Source organism: Lithobates pipiens, unplaced genomic scaffold (genome assembly GCF_037356315.1).
Source record: "Lithobates pipiens isolate NorthernLeopardFrog02 unplaced genomic scaffold, aLitPip1_a1.2 Scaffold_18, whole genome shotgun sequence".
Classification (NCBI taxonomy): Eukaryota; Metazoa; Chordata; class Amphibia; order Anura; family Ranidae; genus Lithobates; species Lithobates pipiens.
In genome coordinates this window covers 107,652,885-107,675,395 of record NW_027507758.1, presented here as the reverse complement: position 1 = coordinate 107,675,395, position 22,511 = coordinate 107,652,885, and the positions used below count along the sequence as shown (strand labels likewise).

Genomic DNA, 22,511 nt, shown 5'->3' with positions numbered 1-22,511 from the left:
GCTCTGTATGAGAGTTCTTTGACTAATGTTAGCCCCTTTCAAGGCAGTTCTTTTTGCCCAGTTCCACTCTAGATCCCTTCAACACTCTGTCATCATAAGACAGGTTAGTTCAGAAACAGGCTGACTGATCTTACACCAAAGACCAGGTTATCTCTGGCCTAGTGCCTTTGGAATCCAGCTCTGGAGTTGGAGAAAGCCTACCCCCTGCAGCCTTGGAGCATCCGAACAAACAATGCCAGCCTTGAAGGCCTGGAGAGGGGCCCTAGACACTTTGTAGAAAAATCCCACCTCCTATATCAACCTTCTCAAGCTCTGAATGAATTGGCTGTCATTGTAATACAGGCACTATGATTGGAGGGTCATAAGATCAAGATTCAGTCAGACAACATGACAACAATGGCATACAATAATCACAGTGAGCAGCCAGGCGGCTTATCAACTGAGGTAGAAAGGATCCTAGCCTGGACAGAACTAAACCACAGCTTTGTCCCCCATTCACATTCCAGGTATGAACAATTGACAGACACCAAAAAGTGTTTCAGGACCTGTCTCACAGGTGGGGGAAGCTGATTATTGACCTATTGATGCTCCATATAGCTCAAAACTTCCCATCTACTCAATAAGATTGAAATGGAATGATATCCAGTTTCATGACCTGTCTCACAGGTGGGGGAACCAGGACATGGATCTATTGAGGCTCAGTATAGCTCAAAACTCCTTCCCCATCTTCCTCATCTACTCAATAAGATTGGAATGGAAGGCATGGAAGCGCTGAACTGGCTCAGGCGAATGTGGTAGTCCAACATGATCCAACTTCTGGCAGAAACCAAAAAGGCCCTTTCAGATTTACTAGAACTTCGAAGGACCGGATTACCACCCTGATTCTTGGCCGCTGGCTTTCACAGCATGTACCCCCCCCCCAGATCTTGATTGGCAGGGGTCTCTCTGATTCAGCAATTCGCACTGTTAAAAGCTAGGATTTATACCTTCCAAAAGGTTTACCATCACACATGAAAGGCCCATTTCGTCTGGTGCAAGGAAAGATTACACCCCAAGAAATTTTCTGTGGGAACAGTCTCAACCCTTCTGCAATGAGATCTGCATCAGCATTTCTCCCTAAGTACCATCAAGGGATAAATCTTTGCCCCTGCAATCTTATTCCAAAGACTGCTAGCCTTTTTTGTGGGTCAGAACTTTTGTTCAGGGTGTCTCTCATGTAGCTACTCTGTGACTTTGTGTTTGATTCTCTTGCAAAGACTACCTTTTGAACCTATTTGGAATATGCCCCTTTCTTCTCTTGCCACACATTTGCTTTCCTTGCTGCCATCACCTGTGTGAGGCTTGCATTTGAACTGGCAGTTTTGTCCTATTTGAACCCTGTTTGGTCTCCCTGTTTCCTAAGGTAGTTTCAACTTGCCTTTAAGCAGGGCATTGTTCTTCCATTGCTTCATCCGACTCTAGTGCATCAAAAGGAAATTTCCTTTTATTGCCTGTAGTTTGTGCTGTGCAGAGTTACCTTTTAGCCACTACTTCCATTAGAGAGACTAACTCTATTTTTAGCATTCCTGATGGTCCCTGTAATGGAATACAACCTCTCACTCCACCATTTAGACAGTAGCTTAAGCAGATCTACATACAAGTCTATGGTCATAAAGTGGAGCTCCACCGAAAAGGGAAGGCTTTCTGCCTCATCCTCTCCGCTGCCAAATTTGGCCTCTTTTGGGGGGGAGCGGGTACCTGGTATTGACAGGTATCCAATCCCACTTCTGGTTCACTTCACCGCTGCAAAGTGAGCAAGAAGTTGGGGCTCCCATCCTCCTTCCCCCGCAGCCGGCCCATTCAAAGCACATTTCAATTCGCATATGCTTAGTAGGAAACTGGTAGTGAAGACACAAGGTTCCACTGCCGATATCCCTTAGCCAAGATTCAAGAATTGCCTCGGGTGAGGACACCGCTGGATGCCTGGAAAGGTAAGTGGCCGAATAGTAAAATTTGGCAGCTACAGTGTTTGTAGCTGCTGACTTTCAACATTTATTTTTTTGGAAGGGCGGGGGCACGGAACAACAAGGTTTTTCCATTTTCTGCTAAGGCACACTCTAACAAGTCTATGCTTCTTGGGCCTGTCATAATCAAGAAACTGTTCCCAGATATGAAAAGCTGCCACTTGGTCTTCTGTTTACATATTCTCTATGTTTTACCAGGTGGGTGTCCAGGTCTCATCTACTGCCAGCTTTGGGCATAAGGTCCTTGAGGTAGTTCTTCAGCTGCTGGTTGTCTTTAGTTCTATGTTGTTTTTTAAGGGGATATACATAATAGCCCTAACTTGACCATCCACATATTATTGAGTAGGTCTACCTTTTGCGGCCAAAACATCCCTGACCTGTCAGGGCATGGACTCCTTTAGACCTTTAAAAGTATACTTTGGTGTTTGGCACCAAGCCATGAGTAGCAGATGCTTTCAGTCTTGTAAAGCCGCGTACACACGGGCGGACTGTATGGCCTACTTAGTCCGTCATACAATCCGACGGACAGTCCGTCATACTTTCGAATGAACGGACTTGACCACACATGGATGCACAAACAGTCCATCGAAAGCTTGCGCGATGACGTGTACAGCACGTACGACGGGACTAGAAATAGGAAGTCCAATACACAGCAATGCACCCTTCCACCGTGTAAATCCTTTCTGAGCATGCGCCATTCTTAGTCCGTCGAACTAGCCTACTGACGAGCGGATTGTCCGCTGAAACCAAAGTATGACGGACAGAATTTCGAAAAATCCGAAATACTTAGTACGCCAGACTGCACGCTGAAAAAGTCCGCTGAAGCCCACACACGAGCGGACTGTCCGCTGAAATGTGTTTCGACGGACTAAGTAGGCCATACAGTCCGCCCGTGTGTACGCGGCATAAGTTGCACAGTGGGGCATCAATGGATTAGACTTGTTTTTCCATTACATCCCTCAGATGCTTGAATGGATTGTGGTCTGGAGAATTTGGAGGCAAAGTCAACACTTTGAACTTGTGTTCCTCAAACCATTCTTTAACAATTTTTGCAGTGTGGCAGGGTGCATTATCCTGCTGAAAGAGGCAACTGCCATCAGGGGATACTGTTTCTATGAAAGGGTGTACTTGGTCAGCAACAATGTTTACGTAGGTGATGCATGTCAAAGTAACATCCAAATGAATGGCAGGATCCAGGGTTTCCAAGCAGAGCATTGCCAAAAGCATTATTAATATCATAAACACCCAGAATGGTGCAACCTGTGATAGTCAGTTATACCTTAAATGAATAGGTATCTGAGCAGAGATTTGCAGTTAGTGACAAAAAATTATCTCAATAGAGGACAAAGGTTCATATCTTTCCAGTTAATAAGCCATTCTCTACGTGCAACACAGCAGCATCTCTAAAAGATCTTGGGGGGGGGGGGACCCAACTGGCAATGCGTTTCAAAGCCGCTGGATTCTTTCTCAAGCTGCTTGAACAGTCCTGCTGGAAAATCTTCATTCAATCAGTGTTGTCAGAATACAATCACACATTAGAGAGATTTCCCACATCCACGTCAAGTGTATGGATGGGGGAATCTGTTCAGATTTTACTTAGTTCAGCATGCTGGCTGATCGAAAAAAATAAATATGAACCGTCTATGGCCAGCTTAAATTGGTTGTAAACCCTTTACAACCACTTTTTACTACAGGCAAGCCTATAATTAGGCTTACCTGTAGCTACACTGGATATCTCCTAAACCTGCATTGGCACAAGCGCACTTAAGCAAACTGGAGCAATGGCACGTAGGTGCCGTTGCTTCAGTTAGACTCTGGCGTTACCGGTGGCTCCCGCGTTCATGCGCGGGAGTGACGTCATCGTGGCTCCGTTCAATTACAGCGCCGGACCCGCGATACCCGGAAGTAACCCCCGGGAGCTGTCTGCGGCTGGAACGGTGAACGAGGACCGCTGTGGAGGCTTCGATCTCAGGTAAGTAATTCATAATGAGCTAGTATGCTTTTCATACTAGCTCATTATGCCTTTGTCTTGCAGGGTTTTTTTTTTTATGGTTTACAACCACTTTAGGATTATTAGTTATTTTTTTAAATGTTAAGATTTTCTATTTAGAATTTCCCAATACTATGCCTACAGGAGTTCTATGTAGTGACGTTTTGTCTTCTGAAATATACTTTGGCACTTGTCATAAAACCTTACAAGTAATGCAAATGTAGATATAATACGTTGTGATTATCCTCTGGTGCTGACAACATGCAAACAGATTTCTAAAATAAAAAGCAAACAAAAGTTCAAGTTTTCATTGTATTTTGCACCCATATCACTAACCCAGGAATCCGGCAACATTCTCTGTATGCAAACACATGTTGCACGTCATATTAAGGTTTCACTTTCAAAATCCGTACTATAGATGTCAGTCACCCGCATTAGCGGGAAGTACAAAAGCACCCCCCACTGTCACCTATTTTTATAGCTATCTTAAGACTGTTCAAGGCACAATTGGATAAAGTTAGGGATTGAAAATCCATCATATTCTTGTCTCTGTGAAATGAAACTCTGAATCCTTTTTCTGGTCTCCCCCCCCCCCCCCCCCCAAAAGCACAATTCTACTAAGAGGAGGGGGGGTGTTGTGTGTGTTAAATCCTTTGGGAAGCTACTGCTGATCACTTTTAATTACTAGGACTAAGGGGGGATAAAATTAAAAGGAGCACCATTGAAGCAGGGGAAAGAAAGCTTGCTGAGCTCTCGGTGAACTGTGAAATATAAAAATTGCATTCCAATACATTTTTTTTCTGGGGTGGAAACAAGGAAAACGAATTACTTAAACTTGAAGAGTTTGTCCTTAAAAGGATTTTTTTTGGTTAATCCTACGCAATCTTGACAGCTTGGTGGCTGCTAAATGTAATTATAAAAAGTAGACCTCAGAATGTTAATAGCAATGAGTTATAGGTGATACGATGCCTGTACAGTCTGTACATATATACCAACATCTGCTAAACCTTTTGTGTAACAGTATGCTTGAGCCTTAGAAGGATTGGACCCCGAAAGCTTGTCCTGAAAATTGTAACTGTTAGGACAAATAAAGTATCATGGCCAGTGTTGCTGACCGTACTGAAACAGATGAACAAGAGTTTAAGTGTACTTGCCCTTTAGTGTCTTTACTGTCTCTGTACTACAAATCCCAGCAAGCTTATTCCTCACAGGAAAGGCACATTACGCTTTAATTTGAACATACAGACATTAAAAGAAATTACACATTCTCATCATTTAATATATATAATTTATTTTTCATAATTTTCTCCATTTCAGTATTTTTTAAACACAAGTTCTTAAATCCATGTACTGTATTTTTTTTGTTCTTTCTCTTTTCTCTAACACAACATTTTTCCTTCTTACAATTTAGTCAACGGTAGAAAAATAGTCTGGTTTTAAAACCATTTGAAGCCCACGAGCATTTATTTCCGGGAGTGGTGAATGGTCCCAGCATTCACCCACGCATGATCATTGTATAACAGCGAGCAGCACTGTAAAATTCTGGGTTGCCATCACAACGGCCGCCATCGTCAGAAAGTTCCTGCCCCGTTGTGATGGCAGCCAAACATATACAAACTAGCTCTCATGAGATTTCGGCTGGACGACGATCCGCACAGAATCTTGGGAAGACTCATTTGTCATGTTGAGAACCCCTGTGTGGGACAACTTTCATTTGAAAATTTTGCTTTCTTTTTAATAAGCGGGCAGAAAAAATCCTGAAATGTACTTCCGGCGTGCAGTAAATGCATTGTTTTGCACTACCAATGAGCTACAAAATCCCCAACTTGTCACACTGCCACTAAGGATACGGGGCTATGCACCCAATACTGGATCTAAAGGTTTTCAAGGCCTTCATCCAGCCACAACTTCCCTCTGAGGGAACCATTGGCTTGGCTTCTGTCAGCCAATGTCTAACAGACTATGCAGACACTTCAGATATTTGAATGAATCTTTAATATCCAGAAATCTGTTCTGCACTGCCTGGACCTGATCTTAGACATGGCCCTGTCCAAAGCTTTCCCTCTCCTGAACAAATTCCAGACTCTCCAATTTCACGTTCGGATTCTGCAGTCCAGGACTCAGCCAACCCTTGGTTTTTGCATGAGGATCTTGGGCCTACTAATGTCCCCCTTGCAGGCAGATTCATAAGCCCAATTCCATTTTAGACCTTTGCAACTCAAAATTTAGATAGCATGAGGCAAAGGGGTGCAGTCTCTGGATAGTCCCAACCAGCAGGATAAGGCTTGCCCGGCCATGGTGGGTCACAAGTTCATCACTGGAATCAGGAACATCCTTCCTCCCAATGGTTTGGAAAGTGCTTCTGATGGATGCCAGGTTGGACTGGGGAGGAGTTCTAGGTACCCTCTTGGTATAAGAGATTTGGTCATCAAAAAAACTCATCTGCTGATCAACATTCTGGAATTTAGGATGATTAATTAGGTAAAACTTCACATTTCAGACATGGGGAAGTGATGGGTGGACTTCCTCAATCATTAATGTCTGGACTCCAGAGAATGCTCTCTTCAATCTGAGGTGTTTTAAGACCTCTATTCCAGATGGAGTGTGTCTGACATAGACCTCCTGGGTACCAGGTTCAACAACAAAAGCTTTTGCTGTGGATGCTCTGGAGACTTTGTGGGATCCGTTCAGCCTGACAATGTGATCTACGCTTTTCTTCCTTTGAAGCGCTTTCCTTGCCTACTCCAAGAGAGGGCATGGCTTTAACAACCTGGCTGTTGAGCGAAAGGGGCCTGTCAGATTTGATCATTCTTAAACTCTTTGAAGCTGGGGGATAGACTTCTCACAAAGTCCACCAGTGCACTTGGAAAGTGTACTTCTGTTGGTACAGGACAAGAAAAAGCCATGCAGGGAATTTCTTTGTGGAACGAATCCTGTCTTTTCTCTAGTCTGGTCAGAACCCTATTTGGCTTTGAGTACTAGCAATAGTCAAATCTCCCCTTTAGTGGTTTGTTTTCAAAGACGCCTTGCCCCTCACTCCTTAGAGAAGGTCTTTGTACAAGGTGTCGCCCACATGTATCCTCTTGTTACACGAGACAGTGGTCGTTTTGAAGCCCAGGGCCTCTCTTCCTACCAAGGTTCCTTCCTTTCACCTTAACTATTGTTCTACCATCTGTCTGGCATGCTCCTCAGCATCCTAAGGAGAGTTTATTTCTCTGATATTACTCCCTTTGCACAGTTTAACTCTGTTTATCGTTCCTGAAGGTCCTCACAATGCACAGTGTGCTTCTTGTTCCACTTTTACTGGGTGGATTTGACTGCTCATGATTCAAGCTTATGACTTCCAGGACAAGGTTCCTCCTTTAATGCATTCCACCAGATCAGTTAATTCTTCTTGGGTTTTATTGCATCAAGAATTTGTTTTTTCAGATTTGAAGGACTGGTCTTCTGATTCTACCAGGTGGACATTCATGTCTCAGCTGAGGCTTGAACCAGTCATAAGGTTCTTCAGGTGGCTCCTTAGGCTCTGATAAGCCATCTCTGTTAACCTGTTGTTTTTGTAGGCTTGTTAGCATTTTTTAGAGGTCATCCTAGGCTCCACTTTAGCTCTGTTTTGCCAGTGCCCAGTCTCCTTAAAAGGAATATAAAGTAGAACTAAAGGCAAAAATCTTTTTATTTTTATTCTTGATAGAATAGGAAAGGGTTATAACTCCTGTCAGATCTTTTTTAATGCCATCTGTCTCCCATTGGGGAGATTCTACTTCACTTTTTATAGCCAAAACGGGAAGTGAGAGAAAATCACCCAGGTCACCAGAACTAGTGTTAATATATTAAAAGATTAACAGATTAAAAGATCTTCCCTCTTTTTTTTCTTTTACTTTCACTCTAGGTGATAATGCTGAACGGGACAAATTTATATTTTTGCTCTTTTGCCATATGTGGTACTTTTCCACAATTGTATTCTAAAATAGTCTAATCTTCCACAGACATTAAATTTAAAGTATTCTATAATGCTGGGATCCTATAAACAAATTTGATTAGACACTTTTGATGGTGGCTTGGTCTGTTATCTCCAAATCCTGGCGTCAGCCTGAATCCCGTCTATAAATCGGAATCTCATAGCCTTATGTGGACTGTTTGGAATCGTTTCCTCCATGAAGGTTTAATTGTAAAACTACATCTGGGATCCAGTCCTGAGGGTTTACTGTCTTTCTTCATTCTTTATCTCATCTTTCCCTTCCCACTGCCCCTCCCCTTTTTTTTTGTTGCACCTCTATCTCCTTCTTTCTCTTTTCCTTTCTTCATCTGGTGGCTCTTTTTCTATTGGATTGCTTTTTTTCGTGTGTTCTTCTTTCCTTTTATCTAAGAGGATATGGCATAGGGCCTTGCGAAGCTTCCACCAAAAGGATACGCTCATGTGAAAATCTGACTTTTTTCATGTTATTTCCGATAACCTTCCTGTCACCCACCTGCTTAATGCATACTTTTTTATCCAGTATGTCTTCTGTTATCTTCCAAAACAAGGGTTGCTGTTCTTTCTTTCTTCAATATGTGTTCTAAATAAGCTGTTAATGGTGGCTGGTTAATTGTTTAGATATAAACTACCTACGGGTGTGGGTATATATCTGTATACCTTACATGGACCTGCCTCTGTCTCTTTGGTCTGTCATGTATGTTGTTCTTTTGTACTTGGTGTCACTAAACCCAGGACCCTGTATTCACTATATCTGGTCTCCCACAGTACACAGAGCATGGAAATGCAATTAGTTTAGTAAATATAAACTTCTAAATACCTTTTCTCTATCAGTGTCTGGCCGAACACTGGTTAAAGCTTGGAGGAGTTTTCATTCTCCTCTGACTGTCCTATGAGACTCCATGGCCCCTGACCCTCTGTCTTACAGTGCCGCAACACCACCCTCCACCCCCGCTGCTTTTTGGTAGTTTTCCCCCACTTACCAGAGCCATCAAGATGGCCCCCACTTGACTCTATGCCCTTGGAGGACCCGAGCGAAGTCTGACATCGCTTCTGCCTAACGGCCTTAAAGGGAGAAATTGTACCCAAATCTCGCAGTAAAGAGTACTTGTCATGCTTATTTCTACTACAAGGGATGTTTAAAAGTAAAATAAGAAAAAAGCAAATACCGTATTTATCGGCGTATAAAACGCACATTCAGTTTAAGAGGTAAGTTTCAGGAAAAAAACTTAAATTTTAAATAAGGAACTTTGAAGCAAAATAAGGGTCAGTGCCCCTCTGCAGCCTTATCAATGCAGCCTGATCAATGCCCATCTGCAGCCTCATCAGTCCACATCAATATAGCCTCATTATTGCCATCAGTGCAGCCTGATCAATGCCCATCTGCAGCCTAGAGGGGACAGGGAGGGGCGGGACGAGCTCCGACAGATTACATACAGTGAGAATCTCTTATGATGGACAGAACAGTGGTCCAATGGCGGCCCAGGAGACGGGACTTCTTATTACAGAGGCCGACAAGTAAACGGGAGATTCTCACTGTATGTTATCTGACGGCGCTGCTCCCGTCCTCCTCCCTGTCCCCGCCGAGGCAGCTAAAATTGAAATATTGGCGTTTAACACGCACACGCTATTTGCACCCAATTTTCATGGTGAAAAAGTGAGTGTTGTACACCAATAAATACAGTACATATTTTTAAAGCACCCCATGCCTCCGAGCTTGCACGCAGAAGCAAACGCATGCATAAGTCGTGCCTACATATCTAAACGGTGTTCAGATCACACATGTGAATTATCACAATGATCACTAGAGTGAGAGCAAAAATTTGAGCACTAGACCTCCTCTGTAACTCTAAACAGGTAACCTGTAAACGTTTTTGAAGCGTCGATTTCTAAGTACTGCAGTTTGTCGCCATTCCACAAGCAGGCGCAATTTTGAAGCGTGACATGTTAGGTATCTATTTATTCGGCGTAACATCATCGATACACACATATACATACATACATATATATATATATATATATATATATATATATATATATATATATATATATATATATAAAATGTATTAAAATGTTTGGGGGTTCTAGGTATACTAATTTAAACTTGTAAACAACAAATGTTTAGAAAAAGGCCTGGTCCTTAACTGGTTAAAGACCAAAAAAAGTGAGCATAGGAGAACCTATCCTCCTAGTCTATACATACACTTAGTTTATTTCCTGGATATAGTACATTGAACAGAGAATGCATATGAATCCATATACTTGATATAAAATAAAAAAAAAGGCGGCTTTGTAACCTTTATTCATAATGTATCCTGAAACAAATATAATTCTCTTTAATTCTTTGTCTTCGGGGAAAAATAAATGTATGTGAAAGCAAATAATGCAAATATAAGAGAGCTCACAGGGGCCCGTGTGAAACTGTCTGCGTTAGTATAGAGGTAAATGGAGGCAATCTGATAGGAAACCCTAGTCCTGTCAATCAGGCTCAAGATATTGTGTTGTGCCCATACACTTTGTTTACTGTAGGGTTTTATGAGTTGTAACCTTCCCATGCTGGCTGTTAATGAGGCTAAATCTTGCTGCTTGAGGATTGAATTACTGCACACCTCTGGGCTAATGCTTATAAACAGAAAGTCCCATTAGGGTTGCATTTTGATTCATTCATTTGCATTTTTTTCTATTGTAGTGAGAACAATGGCTGGTAAATGGCTACAAACAAACAATTTGCATGGAAATGTCAGAAATGTTCCTAATTAGTATCTACTGCTTGTTTATTAATGGTTTTTAGCTTAAATGACAGGCACTGCGGCAGGAGAGGAATGTTTTTTGCTTTCTCTGCCTTGAAATTGCTGGGGGAAGATGGCAGCTTTAGATAGGTATCTGTTCACTGCTTGGAGAAGCGGCTGAGCATAGTAAAGAAGAATTCATTTTGAATTTCTTAATTTTTTTTTGTATGTTCACATATTAGTACTTACATTTTTATTGCTTTAGGAATGATGGTAATATGCAAAATTAGCAGCTCTTGACTTCCGCATCCTGGTGAGTTTAGTGACTTTACAGCCATGTCCATGTAAGTAATGCAAATGCAAGGACCAGCCACTGGTTTTAAAGATTTGGTATCTTTAGCGTCCATGTTACAAATGGCACATCTATAAATAACAATTCAATATTAAGTTCTCAGAGTTTTAAAGTGAACCTTTGTCCAGGCTATGGACTTTTATGTATTTGGGTATTTGGGTATATTCTTATAAAACAGTCATAAAGCTTTAAAAAATCCTGGTTGAGCTTTGTAGCTAAAGACACCATGGAGCAATTCATTTTGTTTCACAGGAGAAGCAATTACGTTTTTCAAGTCACTCTGGCCATAGATCTGCAGGCTTTCCTTTCAGTTGCTTAAAGTTCCAGAAAGATGTAGATTATGCACAGCCATTCCAGGTTTGGAGAATCAAAATTTCTTTGTGCGATCTACATAATTTTTTAGTCTTTCAGCAACTTAGCTCACTTGCTCCCCCTCCCAACAATGATTCAACAGGTATTCAGCCTTCTAATCTCTAATGTACAGTAAACACAGAGAAAATGGTCTCAGAGGAGAGATCAGGACAAGCTGAGCTGCTGAGACTTGAATGACTTTAGTGCGTTTGCTATGAAGTGTGAGGATGAATCGCTCCACAGTGTCTGCAACTAGAGGTCAGTGAGGTCTTTTTTAAGGCTTATTATTGCTTGTTAAGAATAGATTACAATCTAAATATTCAAACACACAGGTTCATGTCACTGAAAACACTACATCTGGGCTGTCTAAAGTGCCACTAAAATGCTACTACAGGTACTTAGCTCCTGGAACTTTCAAATCCAGGGTTGTCTTATACTCAAAATACCGACTTCTGCTGTAAAGTTCACACTGTGGTGTCCGTTTATGAAGCAGTGAACAGCGGTGAGCCACAGGATCGCCACTGATCACAGTCCATAAACAGTTTATGAAACAGATATTCGGGGGAGAACAAGTTTGTACACGTTCTTCCGCCGATCTCCGCACTCTGAGAATCCTCATTGACTGACACAGAAACAGCCAGTTTATGAAGCTGCGATCTCAGAACCCCACTGGTGGTCTGTGTCAGAATTCGCCCTCCCCGATTCACCAGCTCAGAGGTGGAGAATCAGGGAGTGAAGAGAGAATTCACAGGGATCCAAGGAGGAAATAGGAAGATTATTAACTTCCTTATACCTCGATCAGACCCCCCCAAGACAATAACCATGTCCCCCTGTCATATTTATGTGTATACCTATATATATATGTGTGTGTGTGTGTGTGTGTGTGTATATATATATATATTTGTTTATTATGTAGGGGGACTCTTTATTTTATTAGCATTAACCACGCTGTCTGTCCGTGTACTGAGCAGTGATAATTTATCACTGCTTAATAAACTGACATCTCTGTGTTTCAGTGAATTTTTTGTACTGTAATCTCATACAGTCTCATGAGATTCCAGTATCAGGGGCCGTTCTCCACTGTTTGAAGTGTTTAGAGATCACTTCACTCCTCCGAAGGAGAACCAATCTACACCGCTTCATAAACTGGCACACAGAGGAGAACGATCTCCTCTGTGAATGCCGGAGAATGAAGCAGTGAATTTTGTTTCACTGCTTCATCAACTGACACCTGTGCCTTCTTGTACTTCATAATTGGTTGTTTAAGCTGCTGATCTTGGTGGATCGGTTAGAAGTTATGAGAAGGGCATGACCAGGTAGCTATTTTTGAGTAGGAAGTGCTTGTTTGCTGTGTTTTGGGGTCTTCGAGTGCTGCAGAAAGGGATGATATGCGTAGGCACTTCTAGGTACTGGAATTAGTATGCCGGTGCCACTTCATACTACAGCAAGTACAAAGTCACTTCAAATAAATATATAAAAGGGGTGTGTATATATGAGTGGCTACAAAGTGGGAAATGAACCTGAGCTCATCCATGGTGACAAGTAATAAGCCAACAGGAATATAAATCAGTGTGGATAGAGAGATGAGCTTATTAGTAGGCTGCTTCTCCTTTGTCCATTCACAGGCTGCCGATGTACCTATTGTAAGTGCAGCGCAAAAAAGTCAGGTCACCTAGCTTTGCGGTCTTGTACAGCAGTGAAAATCTCACAACTGGCTGGACAGAAATACAAATTCTTTTGAGATTTTAAAAAAGTTCACATACAATACTGTGCAAAAGCTTTTGGCAGATGTGAAGAAATGCTGTAAAGTAAGAATGCTTTTAAAAATATATATTTTAATTGTTTCTTTATCAATTTAAAAAATGCAAAGTGAGTGAACAGAAGAACAATTTAAATCAAGTCAATATTTTGTCTGACTACCTTTTGGATTCAAACCAGCATCAGTTCTTACACTTGGACACTTTGTACAAGTATTTGTAAACCAGCATCAGTTCTTACACTTGCACAGTTTGTACACTTGCTCAAAGTCTGGGATTTTGTAGATTAGAGTCAGGTATATGATCAACCAATTATACCAAGGAGGTATGAATGATCATCAGTTTCATATTTTGAAACAGTGATTAGCTAAACCAGAAACCGCTTTGTAGGAGGCTTTAAACTGGGTAAGGAACAGCCAAACTCTGCTACTGAGGGAAGTTGTCACAGGTTATACACCATGGCAAAACTGCATAGCAACAAGACACAGGGTAGTTATACTGCATCATGAAGGGTCTCTCCCAGGCAAATATTTCAAAGCAGACTGGGGTTTCAAGATGTACTGTTCAAGCTCTTTTGAAGAAGCACAATGAAACTGGCAATGTTGAGGACCCGTAGATGCAGTGGTCGGCCAAGGAAACTTAATGCAGCAGATAAAAGATGACACATGCTTAATTCAATTCAACATTGGAAGATGCCCAGCAGTGCCATCAGCATAGAACTGGTGGAATCCAGTGGGACTCGGGTACACCTGGTGTGTGATTGGGCCAAAATTTATTTTGCAGCAGGACAGCAACCCCAAACATACAGCCAATGTCAATAATAACGATTTTCAGTGTAAAGAAGAACAAGGAGTCCTGGAAGTGATGGCTTGGCCCCCACAGAGCCCTAAACTCGACATCAAGTCTGTCTGGGATTACATGAACAGGCAGAAGGATTTGAGGCAGTCTTCATCCATAGAAGACATGACGTTAGTTCTCCACGTTGTTTGAAACAACCTACCTGATGAGTTCCTTCAAAAACTCAGTGTAAGTGTACCTAGAAGAATTGATGCTGGTTTGAAGGCAATGGGCGGTCACACCAAATATTGATTTGATTTGGATTTGAAAAGTAATAAGCTATTAACACTATTAACACTTCTGTTGATGAAAGCATTCTTGCTTTACAGCATTTCACACCTGCCCAAGATTTTTGCACAGTAGTGTATGCTTATTTCAAATGTATATTAAGCGGTCTGTCTGGAGTTCAACTTTAAATAGGGAAAATACCTGTGCAAGAAGCTTCAGGTAATAGCTGCCATTCTTTGGCTGTACAGTAATGTAGTTCTTGGTTAAGCCTTGTACACATAGGCCAAATGCCGGGTGACATTGGCCGGTTCAATAAAAACCGGCCGACATTCACCCATATATATGGCAGCCGACAGAAGCTGGAAAACCAGCAGCTGACTGGCTCCCAATCAACTCTCCCCGCCCCCCTGTCAGAATACAACTCAGTGGGGGCAGATCCCTGTACTAACATCAGATTGTTATTACAGTGGCTCTGACTGGAGCTGTCAAGATTTTTTTTCCATTCAACCTGCTGAATTGAATAAAAAAAACTGATAGTGTGTGCTAAGCTATAGTCATGCTACTCATTTTAAAGCTGTCTTCACTGCCCTAGACCTAAAATGTAGCCTAGGCGGCAGATAATTGTTAATAATTTTCTTCACAGCTTCCTCCTGCCTTGTGATAGATCGCCTTTGAGGTTGACATTAGATGTCCTTTGGACATTACCTAAATGTGAACAGCTGTCTGGCTGTGGTTCCTCAGTGACTGCAGCTTCAAGATGAAATTCTGATTTCATAAATTAGCTATGTAATATTATGTATCATTTTAAGTGTTTATATATATTTTTCCTTTTATGATTGAAGAGATAAGTGCAGTATCAAGGGTCACGATACTTACACACAAACAGACCATTATGGGACAATATACTTAGTCCACTAGGTGGTAAATCCAGAGTTAGGATGAACACTCTAGAACCACCTTCATTCTTAACTGGTTTGAAATTGTAAATCAAGCCAACAGCTGCAGCAGCCATTGGCTTGTTTCAGTTTTTTTTCCTGCAGGATCTGGATGGCTACAGACCCACTCACTTTTACAGGACTTACAGGATCTCACCCCACCCCCATGTGGCAATTGGGAAGACATTGAGGAACATTTGTTTTCTAATGTCCTCTGTACCCTCCCAGGTTCAGTGCTGTCAAAATCAATTGCAAAGCAGGGTAAATAGCAGATTGAACACAATCTAGGCTTGGTCGGCTGAAGCATATGGCAGGAGAAACTGATTTTCCTAGAAGTCTACAGTAAGATACAAGTCAGATTTTTGGCATTCCCTGAAACAATAATGTAATTTTTGGTAAGATGCTCCAAATAGGAAATCACGTCTAAATGTTGGGTTCACACTGGTGTGCTGTGCGAGATAACGTGTGATTTGCACTTCAGTGCAAATCACATGGGATGTCTGTGCAATTTCATTTCAGCCATACAGATAGTATGGCTGAATTTGCATCGCGTTTGGACCAAACTCCCACATTGCCCTTTTTGGTCCGCACCAGAATCCGATCACATGGGTGTTCACACCCATGCGATTTGATTCCTGTTTGAACTGTCAGTTCTCACTGCGATATGCAAACTGAAATGGGGATGTCATTAACCATTTCAGCCCCAAAAGGATTTACCCCCTTCCTGAACAAGCCATTTTTTTTTTGCAATACGGCAGTGCGTCACTTTAACTGACAAGTGCGCGGTCGTGGTACCCAAACAAAATGTATGTCCTTCTTTTCCCATAAATAGAGCTTTCTTTTGGTGGTATTTGATTACCTCTGTGGTTTTTACTTTTTGCACTATAAACAAAAGAGGAACGACAATTTTGAAAAAAAAACCGCAAGATAAGCGTATATTGATTGGTTTGCGCAAAAGTTATAATGTCTACAAAATAGGGGATAGATTTATGGCATTTTTAGTCTTTTTATTTATCTATTTATTTTTACTAGTAATGGCAATCTGCGATTTTTATCGGGACTGCGACATTGAGGACAGATCTAAAACTTTTGACACATTTTTGGGACCTTCGACATTTATACAACGATCAGTGCTATAAAAATGCACTGATTGCTGTCTAAATGTCACTGGCAGTGAAGGGGTTAACACTAGGGGCGATCAAGGGGTTAAATGTGTTCCCTCAGTGTGTGTTTTAACTGTGGGGGATGGGACTGACTTGGGGAGGAGACCGATCATTGTTCCTATATACTAGGAACAACAGATCTGTCTCCTCACCCTTGACAGAACTCTATCTGTCAGGAGTGATTGCGGGTGGCCAGCAGACATTGCGGCCGCCGGGCACGTGCATTGGCTCCTTAGGGACTCGACGGGTGCGCGGGCCCCCTATACTCCTTAATGCGCCTGCCATACAGCTACGCCAATTCGCGCAGGAGTGCTTTTCTGCCGCGGTCAGTCGACAGCGGGCAGTCGGCAAGTGGTTAACATTGTATTGGCACTTCCAGCAGTTTGCATAAAGCAGTGTGAATTGCCTTGTGAGTCAGGTGTGATGCGGTAACTCGCAGTGGATTTGCAGTGTTCCCTCATCACACCTATGTGAACCGGGACTAAAGGGATGCAGTTTTCCTCATCATAGTCCTTCAACTGCAGCAACTGGTTTATAATTATGAAATCACTCCCATTAGACTCGCTTAGCTCAGGGGCACAGAGGAACAAACAGGGATAGGAACAAAAGGTAGAAATATGCAACAAAGTTTGTTAAAATCCCTGCAATGTACATAGATCCCTCGTTGCCCCGTGCACATACAAGTATATGTAGACAGTGGTTGTGCAACATATATTGGGTACCGCTGCGAGTGAGGAAAATTCCCTCATTTATAGGCAACTCTGAACTGATAAGTTGTAAAGTCATTTAAAATGTCAACTATTGATAATTGTGGATACCATCATTTTTCACCTTATTATGGGCACACAATGCTTGACATATTAGGTACAGCGGGTAAAATAAGTATTGAACACGTTACCATTTTTTGAGGTAAATAGATCTCTAAAGGTGCTATTGGCACGAGATTTTCACCACATATCGGTAAAGAACCCATGTAATCCATACATACAAAGAAACCAAAGCAAATAAGTTCTGAAATTATGTTTCCCTGTGTCATTCCATTTTCACACATAAAGGTATTGAACACGCTAAATGAAATCTATTTAATGCTTGGTACAGAATCCCTTGTTGGTAATGACCTCTTCAAGACACCTTCTGTATGGAGAAACTAGTCACATGTATTGGACAGGTGTAATTCTGGCCCGTTCTTCCACACAGTCTTCAGTTCCGTGGGCATCTTCTATGAACTCCGATCTTTTCGTTCGTTGCATAGATTTTTTATTGGACTAAAGTCAGTGGATTGGCTGGGTCATTCTAGCAGCTTTATTTTCTTTCTTTGAAACCAATTGAGAGTTTCCTTGACTTTGTGTTTGGGATCTTTGTCTTGCGGAAATGTCCACCCTTGTTTTATCTTCATCATCCTGGTAGATGGCAGCAGATTTCTATCAAGAATGTCTTGATACATTTTTCCATTCATCCCCCCTTCAATGACATGAAGTTTACCAGTACCGTATGCTGAAAAACAGCCCCACACCATGTTTCCACCTCCAAATTTCACTGCTGATATGGGAGTGTTTTTGGTGTGATGTGCAGTGCCATTTGATCGCCAAACGTGTATTATGGGATCCAAAGAGATCAATTTTGGTCTCATCTGACCAGACTATATTCTCCCAGTGTCTCCCAGGCTTGTCTAAATGTTGTGCAGCAAACATTAAACAAGCTTCAACATGCTTTTTCAGCAATGGAGTCTTGTGTGGCGAGGGTGCATATAGTCTATGGCGGTTGAGTACATTACTTATTGTTTTCTTTGAAACAATTGTACCTTCTAATTCCAGGTCTTTCTGAAGCTCTCCACAAGTGGTCCTTGGCTCTTCAACAACTCTTCTGATAATTATTTTCATACCTCTGTCAGAAATCTTGCAAGGAGCACCTGGTCGTGGCCAGTTTATAGTGAAATTATGTTCTTTCCACTTCCTGGTTATGGCCCCAACAGTGCTCGCTGGAACATTCAAGCAATGCCATCAGTATGTTTGTGCAACAATAAGGTTGCCAAAATCTTGAGAGAGCTTTTTGCTTTTACCCATCAGGAGAAGTTTCTTGTGTGACACCTTGGTAATAAGACAACTTTTTATAGGCCACCATTTGAGACTGAAGCAGCTGAAAAGGGGCAGGATTGCTTTCGAATTACTGATAGATTTCAGCTGGTGCCTCAGCTTTCCATGCCTTTTTGCACTTTTGCTCACTTTCTTCACGTGTACAATACTTTTTCATTGTGTCATTCCATTTTATTGCACATAACTTCATTTCTGAACTGATTTGTTTTAGTGTCTTTGTATGTAGGGAGTGCATGGGTTGTTACTGGCATGTGGGGAAAATTTTCATGTCGATAACACCTTTACAAATATATGTACCTCGCAAAATGGTGACGTGTTCAATACTTATTTTACCTGCTGTACCGATTTACTCAACACAACCTCATGTTTTATTTTGTACAAAAAAAAATAAAAAAATTGGGGGGATTTTATATTGTGTTTGTTTGCATTAAAACTTTTTAGTGTATTTTTTCACTGAAAATATATATTTGACAATTGTGCAAGCAAAAATTGAAGCTACCATCTTTTTAATTCTACAGGGCTTCTGCTTTCAAAAAATATATCATTTTTTGGAGCGGTTAAGTATTTTCTAGCCAAAAATGCAGGTTTTAACACAATTTGTGAAAAATTAAAAAAGGGTTAAAAGCACGTCAACAGTGACGGCTTCCATATCTTTTCTCACAAATTCGCTTTAAGTGTATTAAGAAGTATTGGTGATTTCCCCCTGTGAGCTGTAGAAAACCCATAAAATGACTGTGGTACTGATCTAGTAATGTGCGCTTTGTAGTGGTTGCATTGTCTGTAGCAATGCATTAGAAACTCTTGCTAAAGTTATAACACATCAAAAAATGAAAGAACCTGCTTGCCATGGGCAGCACTAGGTAAACAGGTAAATCTCTCTGTAGGGGCATCTTGGGGAGGTGGTTGTAAATCCTCACATATACCCAGTGAAGTGACTAGCCTTAGGTGATACACATAGATGAAACAAATCCTCCTACATGTGTCTGCAGTCTTCTCTTCTCTACATTTGTTCAAAGTCCAACACTTATAAAGCTTGTCTGAGCAGTCAGATAAAAAGGGGGGGGGGGCTGAAGTTATACTCTGCAGAGCTCAGTGAGGAGAGCTCTGAGAACTGATTGGAGGGAAGAGACACACACCCCTTCACACAGTAAACAGAAACAGAGCACAGGCTGTCAATCTGCTGGAGCACTGTCCCCTGTCACCATTTTTCTTTTGGTGTCAGGAAAACTTTTCAGAAGTGATTCATGCTGATAGCAGAGGAGCAAAGCAGCGGACAGAAATTACACTTAGCGAGTTATTTACTAAAGGAAAATCCACTTTACACTGCAAGTGCACTTTGAAGTAAAGTCGCTGTAGATCCGAGGGGGATATGCAAGGAAGATAAAAAAAACAGCATTTTAGCTTGCACATGATTGGATGATAAAATCAGCAGAGCTTCCACTCATTTCAGATCTACCCCTTACAGTTAGAGCGACAGCACTTCCAAGTGCACTTTCAAGTGCACTGAAAGTGCAAAGTGGATTGCCTTTCGTAAATAACCCCCTTAGTGCTTTTAATTGAGACACGTACACACTATAGAGGGCTAGACTTTATTCATATTTCATGTCTTTGGTTTACAAGCACTTTAATGATGTTCACATGTTTATGTTGCATTTCATGCAGCATGATCTTCTCACAGCAGCGCAGGCTGAAACAGTACTCTCTTGTGACACTTTGCTGCATATATTGCGCACCCTGTGTACCATAGTACCAGACACTCGCTATCACACACATCAGATTGGGAATGAAAATTGCATTTCTGTCAATTACTAAGCTGCCAAAACTGTTCAATATTTCCCAGCAGCAAGATGAAGAGCGGCGCCGGCAGTTAAGAGAGCGAGCACGTCAACTCATAGCAGAAGCTCGATCTGGAGTGAAGATGTCAGAACTTCCCAGCTACAATGAGGTGTCTGCAGAAAAGTTGAAAGAAAAGGCAAAGACGTCTGGAGGTGAGTTAAAGGACTGGCATGCTTTTTAGGTACACTCTCATCTGCCTGTGTGATCTTGAGTAAAAATAAAACAATGAGCCATTGTATACTCTAGCTATATCCCTATTACCATGTGCTTTTATAATATATGTTCTATCTAATATTCTCTGTTATTTTGATTCTCATCTACTTTTTCTGTAGTTCTTTTTTCCATACCTACTCTCATAACTCCCTGATTTTTGGATCAAGCTTAATCAAAACTAGCAAGGACTTGGCTAGCTACAGTCAAAGAGAGTCGTTGAGTGGGAATATGTGGTGCTTAAAGTGCAAATCAAGCCAAAACTTTTGTTGGATTGAGTAGGCAGGATTAGGACATCCGCCATATTTTTACTGCTACCCAGGTCTCTACCTACTCTACCAAGGACAACTTTCACCAGACAGAAACTGAAAATCTTAGCAATGAAGGGTAGAACGTATGTATTTTTCTTATTACTGTCTTGTAGTTTTTTCCTCACTTCCTGTCTGGGGACTCCTTTGTCACCCTGGCAGTACAGTAAGTGAGGGAAATGCTGGCCATACACAGTGCAAATTTGCACGACTTCCCCATCACCACAGGCAATGTTGACAGGGGAATTGGCAATTGGCCTCTCCCGGTGGGAGGTCCAGGGCAGGCAGGGAGAAGACAGTGAGAGGTAACCACTAGCGATGCGCAAGAGAATCTGGCAGGCTGGTTGTACCCAAGTTGATTGATTGATCAACTTGGTACATTTAGCCTGCCCATTAACGGTTCGAATATTGGCCCGTTCTTGCTGAACTGGCCAGATATTTGAACCATGTATGGCCGGCCTAACAGAGACCTGGATAGTATTAGAAGTCCGACAGTGGTCCTAAGATTGTCGCACTCTATAACCCAATCTAAAAAAAACAAAGTTTTAGCTGAGATATACCTTTACAATGTGTATATGTACAGTATCTCACAAAAGTGAGTACACCCTCACATTTTTGTAAATGTTTTATTATTTCTTTTCATATGACAACACTGAAGAAATTACACTTTGCTACAATGATAAGTAATGAGTGTATAGCTTGTATAACAGTGCAAATTTTTTGTCCCCTCAAAATAACTCAACACACAGCCATTTAATGTCTAAACCGCTGGCAACAAATGTGAGTACACCCCTAAGTGAAAATGTCCAAATTGGGCCCAAAGTGTCTATTTTGTGTGGTCACCATTATTTTCCAGCACTGCCTTAACCCTCTTGGACATGGAGCTTCCCAGGTTGCCCTCTTCCACTCCTGGAGCCCTCTTCCACTCCTCTATGATGACTTCACAGAGCTGGTGGATGTTGGAGACCTTGCACTCCCCTACTTTCCGTTTGAGGATGCCCGACAGATGCTCAGTAGGGTTTAGGTCTGGAGACATGTTTGGCCAGTCCATCACTTTTATCCTCAGCTTCTTTAGCAAGGCAGTGGTCGTCTTGGAGGTGTGTTTGGGGTCATTATCATGTTGGAATAATGCCCTGCGGCCCAGTTTCTGAAGGGAGGGGATCATGCTCTGCTTCAGTATGTCACAGTACATCTTGGCATTTATAGTTCCCTCAGTGAACTGTAGCTCCCCAGTGCCAGGAGAACTCATGCGGCCCCAGATCATGACACTCCAACCACCATGCTTGACTGTAGGCAAGACACACTTGTGTTTGTATTCCTCACCTGGTTGCCGCCACACACACTTGTATAATGTGGATAATTCACGCTACCCCCAATCAGTGCTGATGAAAAATAAAATATAAAAAAAAATTAAGTGATATATATATATATATATATATATATATATATATATATATATATATAATGATGGTGCTGCAATCTACCAAAAAAACTGAATATTCAGTTTGTAAATGTGTGTGTGTGTGTATATATATATATATATATATATATATATATATATATATATATATATATATATATATATATATATATGAAAATAGATGCGCAACCAAAAATGAAAAGTGTACCAATGTGTGCAAAAACTAATATATATGCAACACCTGTGCTACATGTAAATCCTGTGCTAAAAGCAACATACAGATTCAAACAATTATGTTCAAAAAACAACCAACACAAAAAAATAAC

At 41.5% G+C, this 22,511-nt stretch overlaps 1 protein-coding gene across 5 annotated transcripts in view; it reads left to right on the top strand.

Moving 5' to 3' along the window:
- The window catches only part of EHBP1 (EH domain binding protein 1), a 724,273-nt gene that overhangs the window by 502,205 nt on the left and 199,557 nt on the right, over positions 1-22,511 (top strand). For 3 of the 5 annotated variants that reach the window (XM_077485986.1, XM_077485987.1, XM_077485984.1), the window contains one exon: positions 20,252-20,399. In XM_077485986.1, the coding sequence (XP_077342112.1) occupies positions 20,252-20,399 (148 nt within the window). The remainder of the gene's footprint in view (positions 1-20,251; positions 20,400-22,511) is intronic. The other 2 variants (XM_077485988.1, XM_077485985.1) reach the window with 1 other exon arrangement.